The sequence below is a fragment of the Sciurus carolinensis genome, chromosome X (assembly GCF_902686445.1).
Source record: "Sciurus carolinensis chromosome X, mSciCar1.2, whole genome shotgun sequence".
Classification (NCBI taxonomy): Eukaryota; Metazoa; Chordata; class Mammalia; order Rodentia; family Sciuridae; genus Sciurus; species Sciurus carolinensis.
Genome location: NC_062232.1, coordinates 59,606,135 through 59,631,428, shown reverse-complemented (window position 1 = coordinate 59,631,428; position 25,294 = coordinate 59,606,135). Strand labels below are relative to the sequence as shown.

Genomic DNA, 25,294 nt, shown 5'->3' with positions numbered 1-25,294 from the left:
TTATAACATGGGTTTTTTTTTCCCCATATAAAGGCATACATATGTATTTGTGGAAGTTAATAGGGAGTTTAGTGGACTGTAGCTAAGTGACAGAGTGCTTGCCCAGCATGTGTGAGGCACTGGGTTCAATTCTTGGCACCACATAAAAATAAATTTAAAAATATTTTTTTAAAAAAGAAGGCCTATACCTTTGCAATTATTTTTATCAATAGTGCATAATTTTATATTAAATCAGGAAACATATCCTCACACTATTCTACTTCATATGCTCTTAAGTTGTATATTATCTACTGTCTTGACTAAGTTACGAATTCCTTCAGAACATAAATGCTATCTCGCATTTCCTTCCACCATAACCTAAGCACATAGCAGGTATACAAATATTTGGCTAATTACCAAATTGTTTAAAACTGGAGTTTCCCCATTCTTGAGATTAAAAACCTAAATCAATGGGGGACAACCTGGAAGTGGGTTCTAGTAGGAAGTACTTAAGAGGTAATCAGGGATTGGATAGATGGACAATGCTGGCAATCATAGTCTAGATCCTGGGTATATGGGTGTTCGTTGTACATTTCATTCAATATCTCTATGTACTTGAAATAATAAAATATTGGAGAAAATGTAATCAGTAAGAAATAAAAGTGATCATACTGCTAAAGTTCTAGCCCAGCTGTAACATTAATTTGCTGAACCTGTAGGTAGCATCTCTGGGTCTCATCTACAAATACATGACTAGAATTCCTGCTGCTCAAACCAGAGGGCGGCCAGAAAAACAACAGAGCAACAGCTGTACAGCAAACCTAGAGAGCAGCCAGTACAAACTGGAGCAAAAGCACCAACTGGATGTCTCCAGTAAAAATGAAGATTGTCTAAAGTGTTTGAATAAATTGAAACATTTATACTTCTGGCAGATTTGGGAATGAATCAATGATAGATACACAGAAAAAAAGAGAAATAAGTTAAATCGTCCATGGTATGAAATTAATAGGTACCTTTTTTAAAAGTTCAAGAAGTCAACAGGATGTTATTTAGAAACATGGAGGTAAATAACTAGAAAAACAGTGGTCACCTCTGGCAAATGGGAATCACAAATGCGAGTTGAGCTGGGGCTCTATTTGCTGCTATAGAAACCCTGACTATTTAAATTATGATTATGTCAAACTGATAATATTTTAAAACAAAATACTAGCAGTATCTGCCACAGAGTAGCCCTTCAATAAGGAGTAGACTTCACCTAATCCCCCCACCTCCCCACTGCTGCCACCCCATTTCTTACATTTAGAAATGTAGATATTTGGTCCCTTCAAGTTTCTGTTCTTACCCTTCCTAACAAAGTATGACAGGAAAAAAATTCCAGTTTCAATGGACACTTTTATTGATTATTTAATAGATCATCAATTGCTTCTCCCTAAAACTGGAATTTCATCTTGTTTCCATGCCAAGTAGTGAACAGTGACAAGCTAATCAAAATAAGCTACGTCAAAAAGAAAACTAAGCTAACACAGTTCGCTTTGTTTTAACAGGCAAAATATAAATAGATGCACTCTAGAATGCACGATGGTTTAGTCACTAAGAAATTTAAATGGGATCTTGAAGAATATAGGCAAATCCAGGGTGCAGTAAAGATGAGCTGAGATGCTGTGCAACTGTTTAAGGGTTCCTGGTGCTACATCTCTTGGCCACTAGCTGAATCTTGATGTGGGGGGAGGTTTTAGCTAATGCCAATGCTAAGATGACTTAGGGGCCGTGCACAGGAACCAAAAGGCAGGAAAGTACTAAACATTGCTGAGAGCATCCACCCCGGGAAGGACTTTACCTGTTTTTGAGAGAGCACATACACATAGACAGCATTACTATAGGGCCCACTAAGCCAGATCTGCCCCCTTCTCTCTTCCCAATAACATGTCAGCTCTTCTTTAAGATAATTTAGCCAGGAATTGGGCAACTTTTGCATTTTGTGTCCCAGGTCTACTAGAATGTGACATGTTTAAGAACAAATTCCTTTTTGCCCCTCCCCTCCTGAAAAGGATATAAGAGCTTTATTCGAAGTTCCTCCATTTGTACTGCCCAGCTAATAATGACTGCTAATGACAGTACTAGCCATTAACTTTCTTTATTCCATTCTACCCACTTCTTAGTGAAGAGTCCCCCCCTACCACCAAATAAGCCAAAAACCAAGGAAGAACCTCACCTTCCAGGAGCTCCAAACTAGCACCACCACCAGTGCTCACATGGCTGACTTTATCCTCTGTGTTCCATTTGGCACAGCAAGTGGCCGTGTCTCCACCACCTGTTGAATGAAAGCCAGATAAAAAGGGAAAGTAGAAAGAAAAAAAGTTGATCAGCACCAAAACTATAAGGCAACCCAAAAGTAGTTGTATGAAGTCCCAACACTTTCATGAAGATGCTCCTACAATACCCATTTGGCTCTAAAGATTCACCTAACACCAAGAGGCCAAGAAAAGTCAACCATTCCCCCTTCTACTTTCCTCTGATTAGAATTCTGCCAGTTCACCTTAGTATTAGTTTTGTAAAGGACACCTTACCTATGATGGTGATGCAGCCCCTGGAAGTAGCTTTCACCACCTCGTCCATGAGTGCTTTGGTTCCCCGGGCAAAAGCTTCCCATTCAAAAACACCCACAGGTCCATTCCATACAATTTGCTTAGCCCGACTGACAGCCTCAGCATACTTCTTGCTGCTCTCAGGACCACAGTCCAAGCCCTGAGGGGTAGAGTTAAAAGAGAAGATGAGCTGCCGAGGAGAGGAAAGTTACTTGGAAGAGCAAATACCACCTTCACCAAGTCCGAACACAAGGCTAAACACCAGAGTTTCTTCTAAAACCAAAAGGTACCCTTCAGTCTTTAAAATCATAAACTTATTCATGCCCCTTGACTCAAAAATTCTACTTTATGAACGATCAAGTACAAGGGAAAACCTCAAGTTATTTAATGCAGACAATTCTGGCCACACTATGTATGACAATCAAGAACAAGATCAGTGGATCTCAACCTGGGTCAGACCTGCATCTCCACAAGAGACATGAAGCAATGTCTGAAGACATTTCTGAAAGATAAAACTGTGGGAGGCAGGAAACTACTAGCACCTAGTGGCCAAGGATGCTTTAAACATCTCACAATGAAACTACAGACCTCCACAATAAAAATGGAGATGTCAACAATGTTGAGACTGAGAAATACTGAACTAGACCAGTAGTTCTCAACTTTTGGCATGCATCAGAATCACTAGGACACTTTGTTCAAACACGATTTGTTGAGGCCCTCTCCCAGGCTTTCAGGGTTTCAGATTCAGTAAGTGTGGAGTAGTATATTCTTCAACAAATTCCAAAAATGATGCCTATACTGCTGGTCTTAGGGACACTGAGAAATGATGAACCCAAATGCCTAACACTGAGAAATAATACCCAAAAGCCTAACAAAAGAAAAATGACTCAGCAAACGGCCATGCCAACATGATACAATTCTGTACAGCTATCAAAATATGTGGAGAAGACTATGATCGACTATTTATATTAGTTTTTTTATATTAATCTCTAATACATACATTTTTCATTATAATTAGTATACTTCTATGTTAATGTTTTCATGTAAGTTTTCTCATACAGGTTGAAGACAGCAGCAATCTGATACCACTGCTTTCAGCCCATGAATTCTACCACAAAAAGTGTTTCACTGCAACATCTGGAGCCCTCTCTGATAGCCTAGTGTTTTAAAATGTTTGTTGGACAACTGGGGTTGTAGCTCAGCAGTAGAGCACTTGCCTAGCAAGAACAAGTTCCTAGATTTGATCCCAGCATCACAAAAAATGTTAGTTGGTTGGCTAGATGACACAAAAGTTTCTGTTCACTCATACTACCAACCACTGAAGTGACTCACCATCCAGCCAGCAGGTATGCCAGAGGCCACAGTGGCTTGGCCAGTCTTGGCATTCTCATCAAACTTGTCAGCAGTGACAAAATCAACAGGCAAAGTAATCTTCACACCATTCTTCTCAGCTTTGGACATAAGGTCTTTGACAATCTTGGATCCCTCTTCATCAAACAGAGAAGTGCCAATCTGTACGGGGAGGGGGGGGTCAAGATGATGAAGATTAGCCTCTATACTAAGAACATGATTGCCTCACAAAAGTGGATAGGAATCAGACATGATACAATATAAAGAAACAATTGCAAAAAGAAAACAACTTGATAGGATAAAAACAGGAGTTTTTACCATTTGACCCAGCTATCCCACTCCTCAATTTATACCCAAAGGACTTAAAAATCAGCATACTACTGTGACACCGCCACATCAATGTGCATAGCAGCTCAATTCACAATAGCTAAACTATGGAACCAACCTAGATGCCCTTCAACAGATGAATGGATAAAGAAAACGTGGTACACATACACAGTGGAATATTACTCAGTCTTAAAGAAGAATGAAATTATGGCATTTGCAGGTAAATGAATGGAGATGGAGAATATCATGCTAAGCAAAATAAGCCAGTCCCAAAAAACCAAAGGCTGAAAGTTTTCTGATCAGCAAATGCTGATCCATAGTGGGGAGGGTAGGGAAGAATGAAGGAACTTTGGATTGTGCAGAAGGGAATGAGATGAGAGGAGGGATGGGGCAGTGGGGATGAGAAGGACAGTAGAATGACACATAAATTACATTATTACCCTATACACATGTATGATTACACTACTGGTGTAACTCAGCACCATGTACAGTCAGAAGAATAAGAAGTTATGCTACATCTGTGTACAATGTGTCAAAATGTATAACCAATTATAATAAAAAAAAGAAAAAATAGAGGAGTTCTTAGGGAGGCTTCATATCAAGCTGGTTTTCTTTTTTAAATCTAGATAAGCTGCTATTATAATGAAGAGCTACTTCACATTGGCATTGGTTTCCTACCTCCATGTTGTTGAGCACCTTAAGGAAGGTAAAAGCCATTCCACCACCAATAATCATCTCATTGACTTTGTCCAGCATATTATTGATCAGCTGGATCTTATCTGCAACTTTAGCTCTAGAAGAGAAAGCAAAAACCACCAAAATAATGATCAACTGGGGAAGTAATAACAGAGCTTGAGATTTTATGCTAAGGCAGGGAACAAAAATATGCCCCAAAGTGAACAAGTACTGCATAACTTTGCCCTGTGTTTCTCCAACCCAAAAGCCCAATCCATTTCAAAGAAATCTTTGAGGATATGGCACCAAAACAAGAAGGACTTAGAAAACCTTGGCTGAGGATCCAGCTCAGTAGTAGAGTACTTGCCTAGTATTCACAAGGCCCTAGATTCAATCCTCAGCACTGAAAAAAGGAAAGGAAAACCAACCCTTATCCAAATAAACCATGGATTCCTCATATACCCCCCTCAAAATTCACAGGATCCAGACTGCCAACTGTACCTGAGCAAGGTTGCTAATCATGAGATCCCTGCATCTACTCAAAACTGTCTTAATCCTAGAACAGGGATAAGATTGTACACCAAATATATACTGAACAAAATATATTTCTAGTCTCAATTCACACGCATGCTCAGTTGCTGGGGACAATTTCTTTAAGGTATTTTTCTGCTGAACCACTTAATTCAACACCTTTACTGGGCACCTACTCTGTGCCAAGCACTGTTCTAGGTGTTTAAGAAACCTCAGTGGGCAAAAGAAAGATTCCTGCCCTTTTGAAGCTTATTTTCCAGTGGAGGAAAATAAATACATGTACCTCTTACCTCCCTGTGAGAGAAAAAAAATCCTAAGAGAAACAAATAGTTAGCCTTCCATAAATGTTCCCATATATTTTGCAGGCCATACAGCCCATCTCGTAGAATGCCTGTCTCTCATGCTGGAGGCCCGGGTTCGAGTCCCCAGCACTCTGCGATTATGGAAATAACAAACAAACAAAATCAACCTTCCATAAATGTTCCCATATACTTAAATCCCACTTAAATGGCCAAATCACTTCAGGACTGTTTCCCTTTTCATTCAATAAACAAGATGATGCCTACCCTGAGAGATCCTATGGAATAAAGCAACAATGATGCAGGGGAATGGATGGCAAGAGGCTCTGTATTTCACTTGTATAGACTGGTCACCACTAAGGGTAAGAATTGATTATTTGTTTAAAATGTGTACACACACACAGAGACTCCTAAACTTGCATCCAATAAAGCCACCATAAGTTGAAAATATAATAAGTTGAAAATGCAGTTAATACACTAAACGTGACAAACACCACAGCCTAGCAGTACAGTACACTATAGAGTTAAATGTTGTTTACCATCATGACTGCATGACTGGCTGGGAACTGCAGCTCACTTCTAGCATGTCATCCCAATAAAGTATTATACTGCACATCACTAGCCCAAGAAAAGACCAAAATTCAAAGTACAGTTTCTACTGAATATACATCATCTTCACACCATCCTGGCATCTTTGCACACAAAAAATACATGCTCATCTTCTAAGGGTCAGTGTACAGCTCAAATGTCCCTGTTTCTTCAATACACTATTGGAATGAAAATGAGAAGGGGACTATTATAGAATAAAGGATACTTAACAAAGTAACTTATGTATAATATGGTGGTTATTTAAAAGAAAATTCCTAGCTGGGCACAGTGGTACATGGCTCTAATCCCAGCTAATCTGGAGAATGAGGCAGGAGGATTTCAACTTCGAGGCCAGCCTCAGAAATTTAGCAAGGCCTTGTTACAAAATAAAAAATAAAAAATGACTGGGGATATAGCTCAATATCCTGGTTTCAACCCCAAGCACTGGGGGAAAAAAATTCTGAACAAAATAGGGTTCACAGATAAAACAAGACTGGCAAAAATGTCAATTGTTAAAGCAATGTAACAAACAGATACTCAGGAGTTTATTATGATGATATTCTTTTCAACTTCTGTACATGTTTGTTTCCACAGTAAAGTTTTAATGTAAAAATTTCCCAGAAATTGTTAATTGCCTCAGAAGACTACATTATAAGAATGTGGCAAAATCTTCCACATCAACTTCACCAAAATGGCTACAGTAGCACCCCCTTATCCAGTTTCACTTATCTGTGGTCAAACACAATCCAAAATTATTAAATGGAAAATTCTAGAAATAAACAACTTGTAAGTTTTAAGTAACTTGTATAATAGTATATTGCTATAATTCATTAGTGTTATTAATCTCTCAATGTGCCTAATTTATAAATTAAACTATCATAGGTACATAAGAGAAAGAAAAAAAATATATATATATATGAGGTTTCCAAGCTATCCCTGATTTCAAGCATATTTATATTCACTGGGAATATAAATCTAACCATAACCACTAGGTAGCACTCTCCCATATTACGAGTCTATAAAAAGTCTACAAAGCCAGTCAGCTCAAATCCTAATCTCCAGGAAAAAAAAAGCTGAGTCTGACATTCACAATCCAGTGTACAAGAGGGGCAATGACTCCAATAATTTACCTTTTTGCAAGAACAAAACACAACAACCTGAATCCACCTAGATCATTTTTAGGACTCTGAAACTGGGCTCATAAAGCCTAGAGAGCAACTATACTACCTGAAATCAACACCCAACTCCAGAGTCAGTTTTCATCAGGAAATGCTGAGTGTGTCTAGCCCCGTGGGGGAAAAAAACCTGCTTACAGAAGGGTCACAGTCCTGTAACCATAAAGAAGCTGCAACCAAACAGCCATGCCAAATAACACAATGCTCTCTCATCCAAGCACTCCCAGTCCTTTGTCACCTAAAGTGTATTCTCTCAACCATCCATTCTGAAATTTTTATTCTTTACTAAGCCATGAGAAAATCACTATCCACATAGGTATCTAATGTGCAACATGAAGTCTAAATGATATAAAGACATAATATTGAACACATAGGAGATTTTCCTAGTTATTCCCAGCCAGGTTGTATGTAAGAGCCTCACCAAAACTCCAAAATTATGAAATGAGCACCTTTAGCAGATTTTCCGCATTCTTCCCTCCACAACCATTTTCAACCCTTCTCCACCCTGCTCTATGCCAGGAGGCTGACTTGCATGAACCACATCAAGGGACTCCCTTATCCTCTGGCTTCCAGTTGGGTTTCAGCAATTGGTGGTAGGTATGGATGCCACAGCAAATTGAAGGAAGATCACAGTATTTATTCCCTGGATCCCTCCCTGCCAGACGATCATCCATCCCTTGAACAAAGACTATATAATTCTAACTGGAAGGCTCTCTCCACATACTACCCTCTTTGGATTCCTTCCTTTGTCCCCTCAGGCCTAGGGATGGTGATGCCTATTAGTAGTCCAATTATTGTAACGTCCCTTTCGAGTGTCCCTAAATCTACCCTCACTTGTATAGATATCCCTTTATTAAATTCTACACAATTACCCAGCAGGACTATGCTATCTGACAATAAACCACCCAAGTTATGGCCTACTACCATGCAAATAGTACTTAAAACATAATCCAGAAGTATACTTCATACCCGCCTAGGATGGCCAGGAAAGGTCGCTCTGGGCTCTCCAAGGCCTTGGCAAAATAGTTCAGCTCCTTCTTCATCAAAAAACCACCAGCCTTCTGTGGAAGATTGACTCCCACCATGGAGCTAGAAAAGACCAAAGACAATCAAATTCTCATCAAATCCTACTATTTCTCCCAGTCCTAGTAGCCAGCTCCTCATCACTAAAATGCTTTTATCTCTTCTAAGTCTCCAAGAGATCATGGTTTTCATCCTGAAACTACAATAAAAAACACATAGGTACAAGATAAGGTTTTTGACTGATAAACAGGGTCAAGCAGAAAGAGTAAAAGGCAATGAACTTAGGTAGGGAGGGATCCAGGGAATAAATACTATGATCTTCCTTCAATCTGCTGTGGCATCCATACCTACCACCAATAGTCTTCAGCCAGACAAGGGCTGAATTACAGTATACAATAAACTGGGTGCAGTAGTGCACACCTGTAATCCTAGCAGCTTGGAGGTGATGCAGGAGGATCACCAAGTTCAAAGCCAGCCTCAGTAAGTCAGCAAGACCCTAAGCAACTTAGCAAGATCTTGTCTCATAATAAAAACCAGCTGGGGATGTTACTCGGTGGTCAAGCCCCTCTGGGTTCAATCCCAAATACCAATATATATATATATATATATATATATATATATATATATATATACACAATAAATAATCAACCAGCTGATAGGAATGTAAGATTCTGATCTCATAACATTCCCAAAGGAATATCCATTAGAAAGAGAAACCTCTTCCTAAAGCTACATAAAAAGCTTGACAATTCCCAACATTTTTTACCTTTATTTCCTCTCTAGATCAGGGATACTCAATAAGAGCCACAATAGTGGCTCCAATTAGAGATAGAAGCTGAAATGATCACAATACTATACAGCAATCTTTAAGAGCAGCCCAGAGTTTGAGCTGCTCAAGTAAACAAAAATACTGCTCCCAACCCAGTATCCAATAAGGCTCTTGGTACCTGTGGGCTCGGTGTGCAGTGCCAAAAGCATCATTCACATAGACATCCCCTAGTTTGGAAAGTGAAGCTCGGAAAGCTTCTACTTTGGCTGGCTCGGCTTTCACCTGCAAAGAAAAGCAAAAGATGAAAACCAACACAGAAGTGTTGATGGCTTCAAACACAACTAACTGTAAAAGCATTTCATGCCACTAGGAGTCTGTCTGAACTTCTCTAAAGACCTTGTATATAGAGAGAACTCTCTTTTCTTTCTTTCTTTTTTTTTTTTTTTTTTTTTTTGTGTGCAGTGCTCGGGATTGAACCCAGGGCCTTGGGCTTGCAAGGCAAGCACTCTACCAACTGAGCCATATCCCCAGCCCTCTAAAGACCCTGAATAGATGGGACAGCAAATTTTTAACAACAGGATTGTTTTTTTCTCCCAAATATTCCACATCCTTTTGCCATTTCTTCATGATCCTGCACTCCCTCACCCTCCATCAAAATTGCAAACCTAATATTCTTGAGCCATAGCTTAACCTCTAATCATATGAGGCTAATCACATCCCACTGGCCTCTCTCCAAACTATAGGCCAAAATTCTGACTTTTCTTCCCTCTCCTTATGGCTGACTCATTTCCTCATTTTAATATATTCTCCTTGTGAAAGTATTATACTTCACTCAAGGTGCTGACTACCAAGGCCCTTCTGCAAAGGCAAAGTGGCTCTCATACGTATTCCTCAAAAAAGCAACAAGGGAAGGCTTGGACACAGATGGCAAATTACACATGACAATAGAAAAGTACTTCAGAAAAATTTTATATTGGTTTAAAAGGAGGTCCTTTATAGCCTTCCCTCAAAGTTAGACATCTGAGAAAACAAGACATACACTTCCACAAAGAGAGAGGGAAAAAAAATAGAAGGAAAACACAGGGTTATGAGGTAGCAGCTCACCATCCAGGGATTCCCCCAAAGGACAGAAAACAGAATGGCAAAGGGAGCAAAACGAAGTCTCTGGCAGGTATCTAAGCAAGGATGCACAGGAAACATGCCAGATGAAGGGGTACACGGCACAAAACTGATGCTCATTTTAGTAAGTGCCCACTCCCATTTTCGTACGTATCAAGAGGTGAAGAAGGCCACCACAAAAAATGGCATTTTCCACTAATGACCCAAAGAATTACAGAGGAATGAATACTAAAAGTAAGGATGGTGGAGCCCCTATAATCTCTTTAGGGTGGAAAACCATCTACCACTAGTGACTGGAAGATACATGTAGTAATGGTAACACTACTAAAACATCAGGAGACCTGGGTTCTAGGACTAGCTCTTACACTAATTCACCATATAACTGTTGAACTCTCTGTCCTTCAAATATTCCTATCGACCAAAAAGGCATGATAATCATTCCATTTTAAGAACTGTTTAAGGAGCCACCAGGCACAGTGGCCCACACTTGTAATCCCAGTGTTTAAGGAGGGAGAGACAGAAGGGTTGCAAGTTCAAGGCCAGCCACAGCAATTTAGTGAAGCCCTGAGCAACTCAGTGAGACCCTATTTTCAAAATAAAAACTAAAAAGGACCAGAGATGTACCTCAGTAGCTCAGTGGTAAAGTGCCCCTGGGCTAAATCCCAAGTACCAAAAAAAAAATACACACACACACACACAATATATTTATATATAAATGATGTAATATAAATATATAAATAGATATATATGTATGAAAAATGGGGGAAAAATGCCACACGATCAAACAATAATAATCATAACTCATTCCTCATTTTTAATCTGCCAATAACTAAAAGGAAGACGATGTTCATTCTGAAAGATCAATGTGGTCACTCTGGATAAAATTAAAATTTTATGTTCTCACTTTATTCTTGTGTCCAGTTTGAATTTATCAGCAGGCTCCTGAAATTTCTGATATTGAAAGCCATTAGACACTAAATGCCAAATTAATTAACTATTAAAAAATCACAGAATAGCTTAAGCAGTTCATCGTATACTGAATAAAACATTTTGCCCCAATTTGCCAGTTTGCCTCCCATCACTTCTAAGCCCTAGAGTTTGTGCATCTTGAGTTTCAGTTTAAAAGGGCATCAAATTTTAGGTCAGCATTTGACTCCTAGTACTTCATCAAGACCATGCCAAAGGCAGGATAAGGCAAAACCAGGGCCTGTGCTGCTAAGAAAAGAAACTGCTTGAAAGCAGGCACTCCCAATGACCTTAAGAAATGTCAGAAGTCGAAAGGGGACTGAGATACCAGCCTCAGGGCATGTGTTCTCAGATGCTAAAGACCAGCAGAGTGGAAAGTACTGAAAAGTGCCTTCAGCTTCCCTTCTACTGAATCAAATTCAAAATCATGCTCAAACATCCATAAGACTGGAATCCTAATTAGAATAAGATATATTCCATGCTTGTATAAATATATCAAAATAGATTCTACTGTCATCCATAACTAAAAAGAATAAAGAAAAAAATCATGCTCAAAGATCATTTAATAATAGAATTCTGGTTGTCAAGTCATAGTAATCTGTTTGTGGGTTATCTATGGCTGCTTTTGCCTGACAATGGCAGAGCCAAGTAGAGCCAGCAGAGCCTATATGGCCTTTATGACCCACAAGACCTAAAATATTTACTATCTAGCCACTACAGAAAAAGTTTGTTGATCTAATGGCCTCAGCTATAAGTCTAGCAATAGCACCACTAACTTTAGTCAAATGATTACCTTTCTATAACTTAGTATCTTTTTCCTGAGACTTAGTTTCTTTATGAAGTGAGGATGAAACCTAGAATCCTTTGACTCTAAAGACAGATTCAAAGGAAAAGATTTTATGATTCTTAGGAAAATACCTTAAATCCAATATCACCATGACCATCAAATTCACTGAATAATCTTAGACCCCAAGTGTGTTCACATGTGTTTCAAACCATTTGAGTACCAGGAGGACTTCTGGGAGGCTGGTAGTATTCTATTACTTGACCCAGGTGGTAGTTACAAAGGTGTGTTAATTTCATGCATCAAGCTGTGTTTGTGCATTCTTACATGTATGTTATACTTCAATAAAAGGTGTCTAGGGAAAAATAAACAAGAGCTTCTTGTATTCTTCAATCACAGTCTCTGACAGATTAAGGACCTTATCCTCAATAATGTCAAAATCACAGGACCCACCTTGTTCCCAGAAGCATCTTTTCCCTTCCCTTCTTCCTCGACGTGAAAGCGAAGGTTCTCCAACAGGATAACAGACCCAGCTGCAGGATTGGCACAAGCTTTCTCTACTTCTGGACCCACACAGTCCTTCAAGAACAGAACATCCCTCGGGAGAGCAAGAGATGAAGCCACTTAAGCAGTCTGAAAATCAAAAACCAATAACAACATGCCTGACCAACCTGTCCTATAAATCCAACCAGCACCAAAGCCTGACACTTACTTGCCCAGTAAAGATTTTAGTTCTACAGCAACTGGTTCTAAGGAGTACTTGTCGGGCATGGGAACACCATCAGGCCTGCCCAGGTGGCTCATAAGGACAACTGACTTGGCTCCATTGTCCAAACAGAATTTGATGCTTGGGACAGCAGCCTTGATCCTGAAAAAATAAAATAAAATAAAATAAATACAGTTGACAGAGCAATGTTATTCCTAGGGATTACTCGGAGATAGTTTATTCATGACTTAAAAAAAACCTAAAGCCCCTTTACCTTTCTAAGTTCCTTCAAATCTACTGTCAGCAACTCAGTGGTAGTCCTAAAATTCATGTCCAGGGAAGAAATTAAATATGATGCCAATCTTCCACCCAGGATAATATAGTGTCATCATGGATTTGTCCCTTGTGCAGAAAAGAGTTTGCAAAGCCAGCCTGAATTTGCTATCTACAGGAGGACCTGCTTGGAAGGCTGGCCCTTGACAGGTATGTAAGAACTTGGCTTCTGAAATGTTCCCTCAGCTCTCTAACTGGCAAGGGCTGTTCTCCTTCCCTAAACTGTATAAACAAGGTAATTTATGTTGAACATCTGCTCCCTTCTAGAAGTCTGAAATTTGGGTGGTTGCTAGGTAGAAGGTACCTATGTAACCAGTTCCCCTGGGTATACAGTCAAAGAAAATGAAATCTGTATCCAAAAGATTTTTTCATATCCACATTTACTGCAATGCTATCCACAATTGCTAAGATATGGCAATCAGCCTAGGTCCCTCATCAACAAATGAACGGATAAAGAAAAAAATACATATGTACATACATATATGTATATACACAAACAAAAAAGTATTATTTGGCCATAAAGAAGAATGAAATTCTATCATTTTCAACAAAATGGATGGAACTGGCAGACAACATATAAAATGAAATACAGAAAGACAAGTACTGTGTGTTCTCTCTCATTTGTGGAATCTAAACAAATCATCTTGAAAGTAGAATAGTGATTATTAAAGATTGGGAAGGGTGGGAGAGGTCAGAAAAGGGTGATTGGATTTAATCAGTGCACTTTATATGCACATATGGAAATATCACACTGAACCCCATTAATATTTACAACTAATATGTGGTTGTTAAAATAAAGAAAGAAAAAATATTGGAATGAGTCTCTAATGGCCTTCTCTGGAAAGAATCACTGCACACAATTACTACATTCTTAAGACACTGTGTAGTGAGCACATCTGATAGTCCCCTCATGGTATGTTAGAAGCCTGTGCCATGGAATTCTCCAGACTCCTCCTGTGTCTTTTCCCCTTGCTGATCTTGTCATGCCATTCTTTCACTGAAATATAGTTTGGCCATTAGAACGATTATATGCCAAGTCCTCACTATGGAATATGTGGGTATTTTTGGAGACTCCTAAAACAGCACTCTTATGTGGTGGCAGAAGACATAATATTTCAAATCCTGAAACCACGAAGGAAATTTTGGAAAAAAATAAATTTGTAGCAACTTTTCTGCACCCATAATATATACTAAGTCACTTTTTTTATGTAGACAAAATAAACACATATAGAACTTGGTTTCCATAATGTATCACATTTATTATATTATATTTTAATTTAAAAATCTGGGGCTGAGCCAGCACAGTGGCACATGCCTATAACCTCAGCTACTTGGGAAGCTGAGGCAGGAGGATCACAAGTTTGAGGCCAGCCTGGGCAACTCAGTAAGACCCTGGCTCAAAATAAAACAAAAAGGACTGAGGATGTAGGCCTTGGGTTCATTTCTGAGTACCACAAAAGTAAAAAGAAGCTCAGCAGTAGAGTGTGTACTTAGCTTGCATGAGGCCCACCACCAAAAACAGAAACAATAATAAAAAACTCACTTTAAGCATTTTTTTTTTACTTTGGATTAAACCCAGAGGTGTTTTACCACTGAGATACATCCCCAGTTCCTTTTATTTTTTGAGACAAGGTCTTGCTAAGTTGCTAAGGTCTCACTTCGTTGCTGAGGCTGGTCTTGAACGTATCACCTTCCTGCCTCAGCCTCACAAGTTGCTAGAATTACAGGTGTGCACCAGCTTGCCCAGCTTCCTTTAAACATTTACAAGTTTTGTTACAAACCTGCTGCTTTCCATTTTCCCCAGTTTACAAGAAATTAAAACTGATGGCACAAGCCTATAATCCCAGTGGCTCGGGAGGCTGAGGCAGGAGGATCACGAGTCCAAAAGCCAGCCTCAGCAGTTCAGTGAGGGCCTCAGCAATTTAGCAAGACTTTGTCTCTAAATAAAATAAAAAAAGGGCTGGGGATGTGGCTCAGTGGTTAAGTGCCCCTGCGTTCAATCCCTGCTACAAAACAAAACAAAACAAAATCAACCTGGTAACAAAACAAAACATTTATTTTTCAACAATATTTACTAAATGATTCTTTTGGGCCAGTCATCATTCCAGGTGCAAAGAATATAAAAGTAAATTAAAAAAAAAAGACATGCAACACAGTAGGTGAAGCAGGAGGATTACAAGTTCAAGGCCAGCCTGGGCAATTTAGCAAGACCCTGTCTCAAAAAATGGACTACAGATGTGGCTCTGTGGTAAAGCATACCTAGGATCAAACCCCAGTAGCAAAAAATAAATAAAAATTAAAATAAGCAGTCTCTGTTCTCATGTAAGTAGAATTCTAATGGAGGGAGAGAAAATTTTTAAATGTGTGTATGTGTAAAAGCATGCACACAATGTATGTGTATGTGTAATCTCTGAGATCGTGTTAAAGAGTTATAGATAAAGTAAAGCAATATAGGAGGATAAAAGATAAGAATGACTGAAGAATAACAGTGGAGGAGATTTTATATAGGCTGCCCAGGGAAAGTGTGATAAAGTGATAATTGAGCAAAGAAGGGAAAAATGAAACAAAAAAGTAATGTTTCAAAAATATTTTATGCTATGTAACAGATATAGAAAATTGTTTATATAAAATAAATAAAACTGTATCATATATAGTTTGACCCAATGAACCATCTTATACATAACTATGTATAACTATCTTATACATAAGTTCTACTGCTTCTAATACTTCATTTGTTAATCAACCCCATGAATTTCTAAATGCACCCAGACCTGTTTCTCTGCTTTTACTCATTAAATACCTTGATAGACAAATGTCCAATCTTCCCGGCATACTGCAGTATAATGAAAATTAAGAGAGGTCAAAGGTGAGGATGTGGAACAGTGTAAGAGTGCCTGCCTAGCATGCTTGGGGTCTAGGGTTCAACCACCGGCATCACAAAAATGGGGGAGGGTTCAAAGCTGCTGTGTACAAAGATCTTATCACCATGATAATTCAGGGATGTGTATGATAAAATGCCAGGCCCTATTCTTGGCCCAATACCTGAAAATATTCTGGATCTAGACCTACATTGTCCAATATGGTAGCCATTAGTAATTAGCCAACAGTCATTATGGTGCCTATTGACTACTAGGAAAGAGACTAGTCCAAACTGAGATGTGCTATATACGTGTAAAATATATGCTGGATCTTGAAAGACTTACCATAAAAATATTAACTGCCCTTTAATTAATTTTATAGTGATTACATATTGAAATAATTTTTTAGACTTACTGAATTAAATAAAATATGCCTTATATCACATTTCTTTTGGGTAACACTGGCCTTGGGAAGCACCTTTCAAGATCAAATTTTCATTTAAAATTTAAAATAAAAACCTTTTATAATCGTTAGAAGCGAGAACCATATTATCACTTAAAACTTCTGCCTCTGAAAGGAAGACTTACACTGTTGGTGGGATTATAAATTAGTACAATCACTATCAAAAATCAGTATGGATGTTCCTCAAAAGACTAAGAGTAGAGCCACCATATGACCCAACTAGAACACTCCTTGCTATTTACCCTAAAGAATTAAAGTCATCATACTGTAGCAATACATGCATGTTTATAGCAGAACAATCCACAAAAGCCAAACTATGGAATTGGTCTACCTGTTGATCAATAGATGAATGGATAAACAAAATGTGTTATATATACACAACAGAGTTTTACTCAGCCATAAAGAAAAATGAGTCAATGGCACACACCTATAATTCCAGCAATTTTGGAGAGTGAGGAAAAAGAATTACAAGTTCAAGGCCAGCAATTTAGCAAGGCCCTAAGCAACTTAGTGATACCCTGTCTCAAAATAAAAATAAAAAAGAGTGGGGGAATGTGGCTCGGTAGCTAGGTGGCCCTGGATTCAATGCCTAGTACCAAAGAAGAATTGAAATTATGGCATTTGCTGGAAAATGGATGGAACTTGAGTACATTTTGTTAAATGCAATAAGCCAGACTCAGAAGATCAAGGGTCGAATGTTTTCTCTTTCATATAGCAGCTAGAGAGGAAAAAAGGGGAAAACAAGGTGTGTGGGGGATCTCAAAAAAATCAAAGGGAGATCAGTGGAAATGAGGAAATGAACAAGGGAGAAGGAGGAGGGGAGTGAAAGGGGAACTGCAAAGGAATGATATTAGACAAACTATATTATCATATTGTGTCATATTGTGTCAACGGTGGATAACAACAAATCCACTGTTGTGTACAATTATTCTGCACTGATTTAAAAAATGTGGAATTTTTTTAAAAAGAAAAAAAAAGAACTTCTGCTTCTGAATCTAGGATCCAAGACACTGAAACAGCTAAACTGACTGAAAATATTACTTTCAAAGTCTTTTCCCTCATTTTTTAAAAGTAAAAACAAATCAAAGCCAGTCATGGCAATGAACACTTATATTCCCAGCTACTCAGGAAGCTAAGGCTAAAGGATCATGAGTTCATGCCCAGCCTAGGCAACACAGCAAGACCTGGTCTCAAAATTAAATTAAATTAAATTAAATTTAAATTTAAAGTAAAAATGAATCAAAATTCTCCAAAGCTGACTTTTTAAAGCTATCTGGAATAATCTTGTAAAAATACATGTAAGCTTAATAATTATTGGTATTAAAAATCCTCTTGTATCGTTCTTCATTTCTCAAGAGAAGTCAATGAACCTAAAACTTTGATATTATTTAAAAAGGAATAACTCCAAATTCTTCAAATTAAAAAAATAGGGAAGAGAGGAAAATCACTTTCTTAGGACGACTTTTTTTTCAATTTGTATTTTCTCATAAATTTAGAATGTTTCAAGGGCTGGGGTTGTGGTTCAGTGGTAGAGCGCTTGCATATCATATGTGAGGCATTGGGTTCAATCCTTAGCACCTCATACGAAATAAAGTTATTATGTCCATCTAAAAATATTTTTACAAAATTTAGAGTGTTGCAATTCTTACATTCTCATAAGAAAGCAGACCAGGGCTGGGGCTGTAGCTCAGTGGTAGAGCACTGGTCTTGCAAGTGCAAGGCACTGGGTTTGATCCTCAGCACCACATAAAAATAATAAAGATATTGTGTCCATCTACAACTAAAAAATCTTTTTAAAAAGAAAGAAGAAAGCAGATCAGATGGCAGATTGGAAGAAAGCCAAAATCATATGGCTTAAGTTGCTATCACTTAACAATATGAAAGGAAAACCATTTTATCCTATATATTCACACCAATACACCTCTTAAACCCAGCTCAGATTTAGCAAAGACATTACCTCTGGTTGTTCGTTATCTGGTTATTCTTCATAGGAACATTGAAGTCCACTCTAAAAAAGAAACAAAATTTCAGTTTCAGAACCATGATCAACTTACCATTCCCTCAAGATCAAGAGAAGCACTTTTACTGAACCAGTTAAGTAAGCCAGAAGTTCAAATCTCACCTTAAAAATAATCAGGGACGTTAAAAGTCAAGATAATAATTAGCCACTGAGATAGAATACCAGAGGGGGCTTCTGGTAATGTTCTACTTATTCTTGACCTGAGTGATTGCATAAATGTGCTCATTATGTGATACTTTGTTGAGATTATGATTTATACCCTTTTAAGTATGACCTCACACTTTAAAAGAAATTTCAAAAAATAAAAAACCTAACTTAAATCACAGGAACTATACCTGAAGACCTGGGAAGCTAAAGTCAATTCCATTTGAAAGTACTTCCATCTAGGTCTGGAATGACTATCTGAGTAGCATCCTCATGGATGAAGAAAAATAAGAAATGAATCATGATTCTAATGCTTCTGATTCTATTTCTGGGTCCTTGTGAAACTAACATCACTCAAAGGAAAAATTAATTAGAAGAATAAAACACATTAACCAATTAAAAACAGAAGGGAGATCAGTAGAATGAAGAGGGTTGGAGGAGGGAAAGGGGAAATACTAAAGAATGAAATGGAGCAAATTATGTTATGTGCATATATAAATGGTGTAATGAACCCCACTATTATATATAATTATAATATATTAATTTTTAAAATAATGAAAATTAATATTTAAATAAAAACACATCAAGAGTCAGTAATGATAATGCACACTTGTGATCCTAGCAACTGTGAAGGCTGGAACAGGAGGATCTCAGGTTTGAGCCCAGCCTTAGCAACTTAGCAAATCCTGGTCTCAAAATAAAATAGGGGTAGGGGGCACTGGGGATATAGCTCAGGGGCACAGTACTCCTCGATTCTATCCCCAATACTGGAAAACACTCACACACATTAAGAGAATATCATTGCCTGGTGGCAGTGGTGCATGCCTATAATCGCAGGAGAGGCTGAAGCAGGAGGATCCCAAATTTGAGGCCAACTGCAGCAACTTAGCAATACCCTGTCTCAAAATAAAAATAAAAACAAAAAGGTCTGGAGGGTGGGGTTGTAGCTCAGTGGTAGAATGCTTGCCTAGCACGTGTAAAGCACTGGGTTCAATCCTCAGCACTACATTAAACTATTAATAAAATAAAGGCATTGTGTCCATCTACAACTAAAAAGATATTTTTTAAAAAAGGGGTTGGGTACGTAGCTTTGTGGTAAAGCACCCCTGGTTCAATTCCTGGAACAAAAAAAAAAAAATCAAGAAGATACAATCATTTATTTTGGAGAAAACCTGTGGCCTTAAGACTAGGAAGTAACCCAGGGTCAAGTACCAAGCTCACACATTATCCTTCAAGCAGACAATACAAGTAAGATAACCATGAGACATGTACACTAGCCCACCTGACAGACAATTACAAGGGAAGTAGTCAAATGTCACAAGCTTTCCCTTCTAACCTAACAGATTACTGCTTTACCACTTTTAAGAACCAATTCTTAAAATTGGAACCTCGGCCTACTTCTATTGTGACTGAAAGCAATAATCTGTGGCTCCTATTTTAAGGTCTGTTTTGCCTGCCAAGATCATATTTTTTTTCTTATCTGTAGAATGGGGGTGATAGTATCTACCTCATAGTCATTAAGAGAATTAAATAACCAATTTGTAAAGTGCTTAGGAGAGTATCTGGCACACAGTTATGTGTTATTAGTGTTAGCTCTTATATATGTTAATGCTTCTTCAAATTATAATTCTGTGATTTGGAAGATATTACTACAAACAACTGCTAAGGGACTACAGGGAATTATGAATAGTCAAGAAAACTGTTGCTGTCCTCCATCACAAAACTCCATCTTTTCCTTCTGCCCTTTGTACCACCTGCTTCCTCTCAACAGCTGAGGGCTGAGAGATGACTATGAAATTCTTCAGACCTACTGAGAAAACCATTACATTTTCTGTATGTACTAGGCCTGAGGAGCCTTTTCCAAAGGTAGACTGAGGGAAATATTTCTTCTATATTCAACCATTCTGAAGAAAGCCTTCAAAACTAAAAGGCAGTATGCCTCTAAAGAAAGAAATATACTCTGCTTAGTTTCAGGCCACTTGATTCTGATTCTAAGCATCTTCTTTAAATATCTTGAACAAGGCCCCTGCCAGCCTCAGAGTGCATTCCGAAGAATCGGGTATCCTGTTACCATGGGTCATTTGCATCACTGCAGCTTCCCAGAAAGGCAAGAGCTAATGGCAAGAGGGTGAGCACAAACCACCCCTTGCATCACTGTTCCCTACCCCTAGACCTTACAGGAAGTAATGCCTTTGGGCAGAAACACCCAAGAATCTGTCTCCTCTATCTATGTTGCCATGGCATCAGCTCACTGATGAAAATTGGATTTGTACTCTCTCCTCACTGCCCTCGTCATCGTCTATACTCTCAGCAAGTCTATTTTCAGCTTCTCCTCTTAAGACTCCAACACAGTAACTGCTCTTGCCTACACATTCTACTCATTCCATTTTATGTAAAATCTGCACCCCTTCCTTTTGCACTTCCCTGAAACATTCCTGAGCTTTGCCACAGGAATAAATTCAGATATCACTGCACACATATCAGAATGGCTAAAATAAAAAAAAAATGACACACCAATGCCGGTGAGGATGCAGAGATTACTTGTACACTGCTGGTAGGAATGTAAAGTGGTGCCACAGCTGTGGGAAACAATCTGGAAATTCGCTCAAAAGGTTAAATACAAGTTAGGAGCATATCTCAATTGCAGGGCACTTGAAAAGCAATCCCCAAAACAAAAAAAAGGGAGGAGAGTTAAATATGACCCAGAAATTCCACTCCTAACATTTATCCCAGAGTAATTACAGCATATGTTCATACTGACTTCATTTACAATAGCCCAAAACTAGAAACAACTCAAATGTCCTTCAGTGGATGAATGTTTCAACAAATTATGATATAATCATACCATGGAAAACTGCTCAGCAATACAAAGGAATGTACTACCAATATATGTGACAACTTGGAGAAATCTTGATGATATAATGCTGAGTGAAAAAGTCAATACCAAAAAGTTACACACTATATAATTCCATTTATTTAACTTCTTTTTCTTTTTTGGTACCAGGTACTGAACCCAGGGGTACTTAACCACTCAGCCACATTCCCAGCACTGTTTTATATTTTAGAGACAGTGTCTCACTGAGTTGCTTAGTGCCTTGCTAAGTTGCTGAGGCTGGCTTTGAACTCACGATCCTCCTGCCTCATCCTCCTGAGCCGCTGGGATTACAGGTTTGCACTGCCTCACCCAACTACATAACTTTTTTGAAATGACAAAATTTTAGAAACAGGAGAAATCAGTAATGACTAGGAGTTAGGAATGGGGTGTGACTACAAAGGGATAGCATGAGGGAGATCTTGGTAGTGATACAGATCTGTATCTTGATTATGGTGGTGGTTACACAAATCTACACATGATAAAATAACAGAACTATATACACTTTATACCAATGTCAGTTTCCCACTTTTGACATTGTACTATAATTAATGTAAGATCTATCCACCAGGGGAAACTGGATGAACAATACCTCACTGTATGATCTTTGCAACACTCCTGTAACTATAATTATTTCAAAATAAATTTTTTAAATCATTGATTTGTTTGGAATATGAATATCAAGTCCTTATGACTTGAAATCTCAGGACTCCAGACTCAGTTCCATTAAAAACTCTCAAAGCAACCATGTCCATCATAGTATCACTGTGCCTGATTAGAAAACTGGGGTATTATAGCTGTTTTGGAGGCATTTCTTCTTCTGCTGTCAGTTTTTTCTCTTTCCACAGCATCAGGGCTGTTGCTTAACAAGTTATAACAAGTTAGAGAAAACCAGTGAGGTTTAAAAAACAGGAGGGAACAAGGAAAGGGGAAGTGCTTTACAAGCAAGCAAAAGATGACTGGCAACCTATGAGACAGAAGAAAGGAAATGACATGGCAATAATAAGCAGGAAATTTACTCAAAGAGACTGTAAAGTCAATGGGAGTCCTAAAAAACTGAGGTGGAACCTGGTAATTAACCAGTCAAGTTTCTGGCTATGGAAAGTTCCCCCAACAAGACAGTTGATTTCCCTTGGCAATTCAAACCAGGGGACTGTCAGCAAACACACAGTCCCTTCCACAGGACAAAGAGGCAAATTAAGCAGCCACTACTCAGGAGTCCCCATTTCTGAAACACTGCCAGCCACCACCACATAAAGGCACTGAAACAAAAAGGAATTGAGCTGAGCAGGCAGGGTTTGTCTGGGCTCCTCCAAAAAAAATCTACAATGTGACTCTGTTAAAAAGAGATACATTAATAATCAGGAAACAAAATAACTTCCTGTCTTCAGCCTAAATAAATACAATTTACTGTGAGAAAATTATTGACTGTAACCTTCAGCAGACAAAAGGTTTATTTTAACCTGTCCTAGTTCATTATGTTCAAATATGTAAAGGATCTGATTGGTAGCCAAAGAGACCCAAATTGTAGCCCTGGCTCTGCCACCAACTTGCTACTTCAGTAACCTTGAACAGGTCATCTTCCATCAGCAAAACAGGACTAGCCAATCATTTCGTGGCTCAGGGTTAATCTGTGTTAAATGAAACTTTATTGGGTGCAGAGGCAAAAAAGATAAGCAACTCCTCCTCCGCTCCCACCCGCAACCAGCCAAATTAATTCCTCAAGCCAGTTTACCTGCAAAGAGAGGAGATAAAGCTCCTGACTGCCATTATAGCAAGTGATTAGCATGATGCCCCATTCCTTGTCTTTCTGTTGATACATGCATCTGGAAAGGTCAGCCTTAAGCACAGTGAAAATGAAAAAGAATAATTAAAACCTAAGAGGTAGTTGCAGGCCAATGTCTACCAGTTCTGTATTCCAGATAGACTATCACCTTTTCATAGGATGATGGTACAAGGTCCACAGAGAGCCCTTATCTAATACTAGGATGGCTGGGATTCCTACTTTGTTCAGATTACAAAGGCTATCCCATTTGGGGAAATATGGATATCAGGATTTTTCATGGACATTCCTATTGGGTTCTATTTCCGTAGGAAGGTAGAGAAGGCAAACTGCAGACTAGTCCTGGCCATAATGAAATGAGAAGAGGAGAGCTACATTGACTTTTAGGGTACACATACAGTTCTCTAGCTCATAAATGCCCTCATATGTTTAAAGCTGGAGTAAAAGAAGATCTCCTACTGCCTTGTGCATCCATTAATATCCAAAAGATGACCTCATTTAACTGGTCCAATTGTAAAAGGGGCTGAATCACACCATTCACATACATACCCATCAACTGCCAACATTCCCTAAAAGGTCAGGGCTGCAATCAATCAAATTCTTATGGCCCTTTTTAACAGTACATGAACTATCAAGTTTCATCCCTACCCATCTTCCCATCTTCATGCACCTTATTCTTGGCATGCAGAATTGTATCATGCATTACAAAAAGGATACATGTATAAATTCCATACACCCTACTAGTAATTCTGGCAGATAAGGGAGAAGCCATGTTGGTAAATGAACAAGGATCCACATGTGCAGGGTAAGAGACCCCACGTGCTTGGGGAGGCTTCCTCACTTCTAATGTCCTGTTTCGCTACCCACATGCCAGAGAGAGGTTGAAGAATAGCAAGTATGAACAACCACACCCTGCGCTACCATTACCCAGTATGTGTCACAATCCTGATGCAAACCCCTTGGCCCGAAGTCCAACCACACGGTAGGGCAGCAGAGGCTTGTTACATAAACTCTGCAGGGCCTCATCCGGTGCGCCCCATCCTCCCACCCCCAATTCTTTATGGGGGTTCCATACTTACACATTTAAAGAAACATCCTCTGGGAAACATACACTTTTGTGCAAGGACCTTTAAAATGAGGGTCATTTTTTCATTTGTCTGGGAAGGTCTAGAATGGTGGGGGAAGGGAGATTACCCAAATGACCTTTCAAGGTCCCTTTCTTAGGGCCTAAAGATTTTGGGGGTAAGAATTGGGTCCCATTCGCCGATGAGGGGCTGTAAGTGCATTTCAGGAGCAGGAAAGAGGAAAAATAGATCTGGGCAATCTGAGCCCTTTCTCGGTAGGATCCATTCCCAAAAGGTGACTACGGCGCTTCCTGGACTAAAAGAAAAATGGTTAGGAACCCTCAAACTTGGGCACAGTCTCAGCCCCAAAGGAGGGCAGCCTCGTCCTGCAAATCTAAGACCCCAGGGATCCCGCTGAGAGGTGAAAGTAACTTTGGGTAGACTGGAAAGCAAGTCCGCCCAGGCCAAAAAGGCTGAGGCAAAACCTACAGGGCGCGCGGGCAGATTTGTAAAATTACCTCATAACGACCCTCTTTCCCTTCACGTCCAGCTTGTCCAGAGTCAGCTTGTTAGACAGCGACATTTTGGCAATAAGGAGAGGGCGAGAGGTCGCAGATTGAGAGAAGGATAATGCGACCGACGTACAGTCCAGACGCGTGCAGAATGCCGAGCACCTCGCGGACCGGGAGCGCGCCCGCACCGCCCCCCGACGCCCCGCCTCCCGCACCGCCCCTTCCCGGCCACGGATCAGGGCGCGCCAAGCAGAGCAGCCGCTATTGGCCGCGGCCCAAAGGGGCCGGCGCGCTGCCATTGCTCCGAGGTGCTGTCCGTCTGCGAGGGAACTGGTGGGACGTGCGGCTTCCATTTGTCACGTCCGGCAC

General features: G+C 39.2%; 1 protein-coding gene across 1 annotated transcript; it reads right to left on the bottom strand.

Moving 5' to 3' along the window:
* Window positions 1-1,425: 1,425 nt before the first annotated feature.
* Window positions 1,426-25,090, bottom strand: Pgk1 (phosphoglycerate kinase 1). Its single transcript, XM_047536286.1, has 11 exons — window positions 24,932-25,090; window positions 18,488-18,538; window positions 12,883-13,038; window positions 12,624-12,768; window positions 9,480-9,583; window positions 8,479-8,598; window positions 4,920-5,034; window positions 3,897-4,076; window positions 2,547-2,724; window positions 2,192-2,290; window positions 1,426-1,816 (listed from the first exon to the last, which is right to left on the bottom strand). The coding sequence occupies exons 1-11, from the start codon at window positions 24,994-24,996 to the stop codon at window positions 1,776-1,778; spliced, it is 1,254 nt and encodes a 417-aa protein (XP_047392242.1). The 5' UTR covers window positions 24,997-25,090; the 3' UTR covers window positions 1,426-1,775.
* Between the last annotated feature and the right edge of the window lie 204 nt (window positions 25,091-25,294).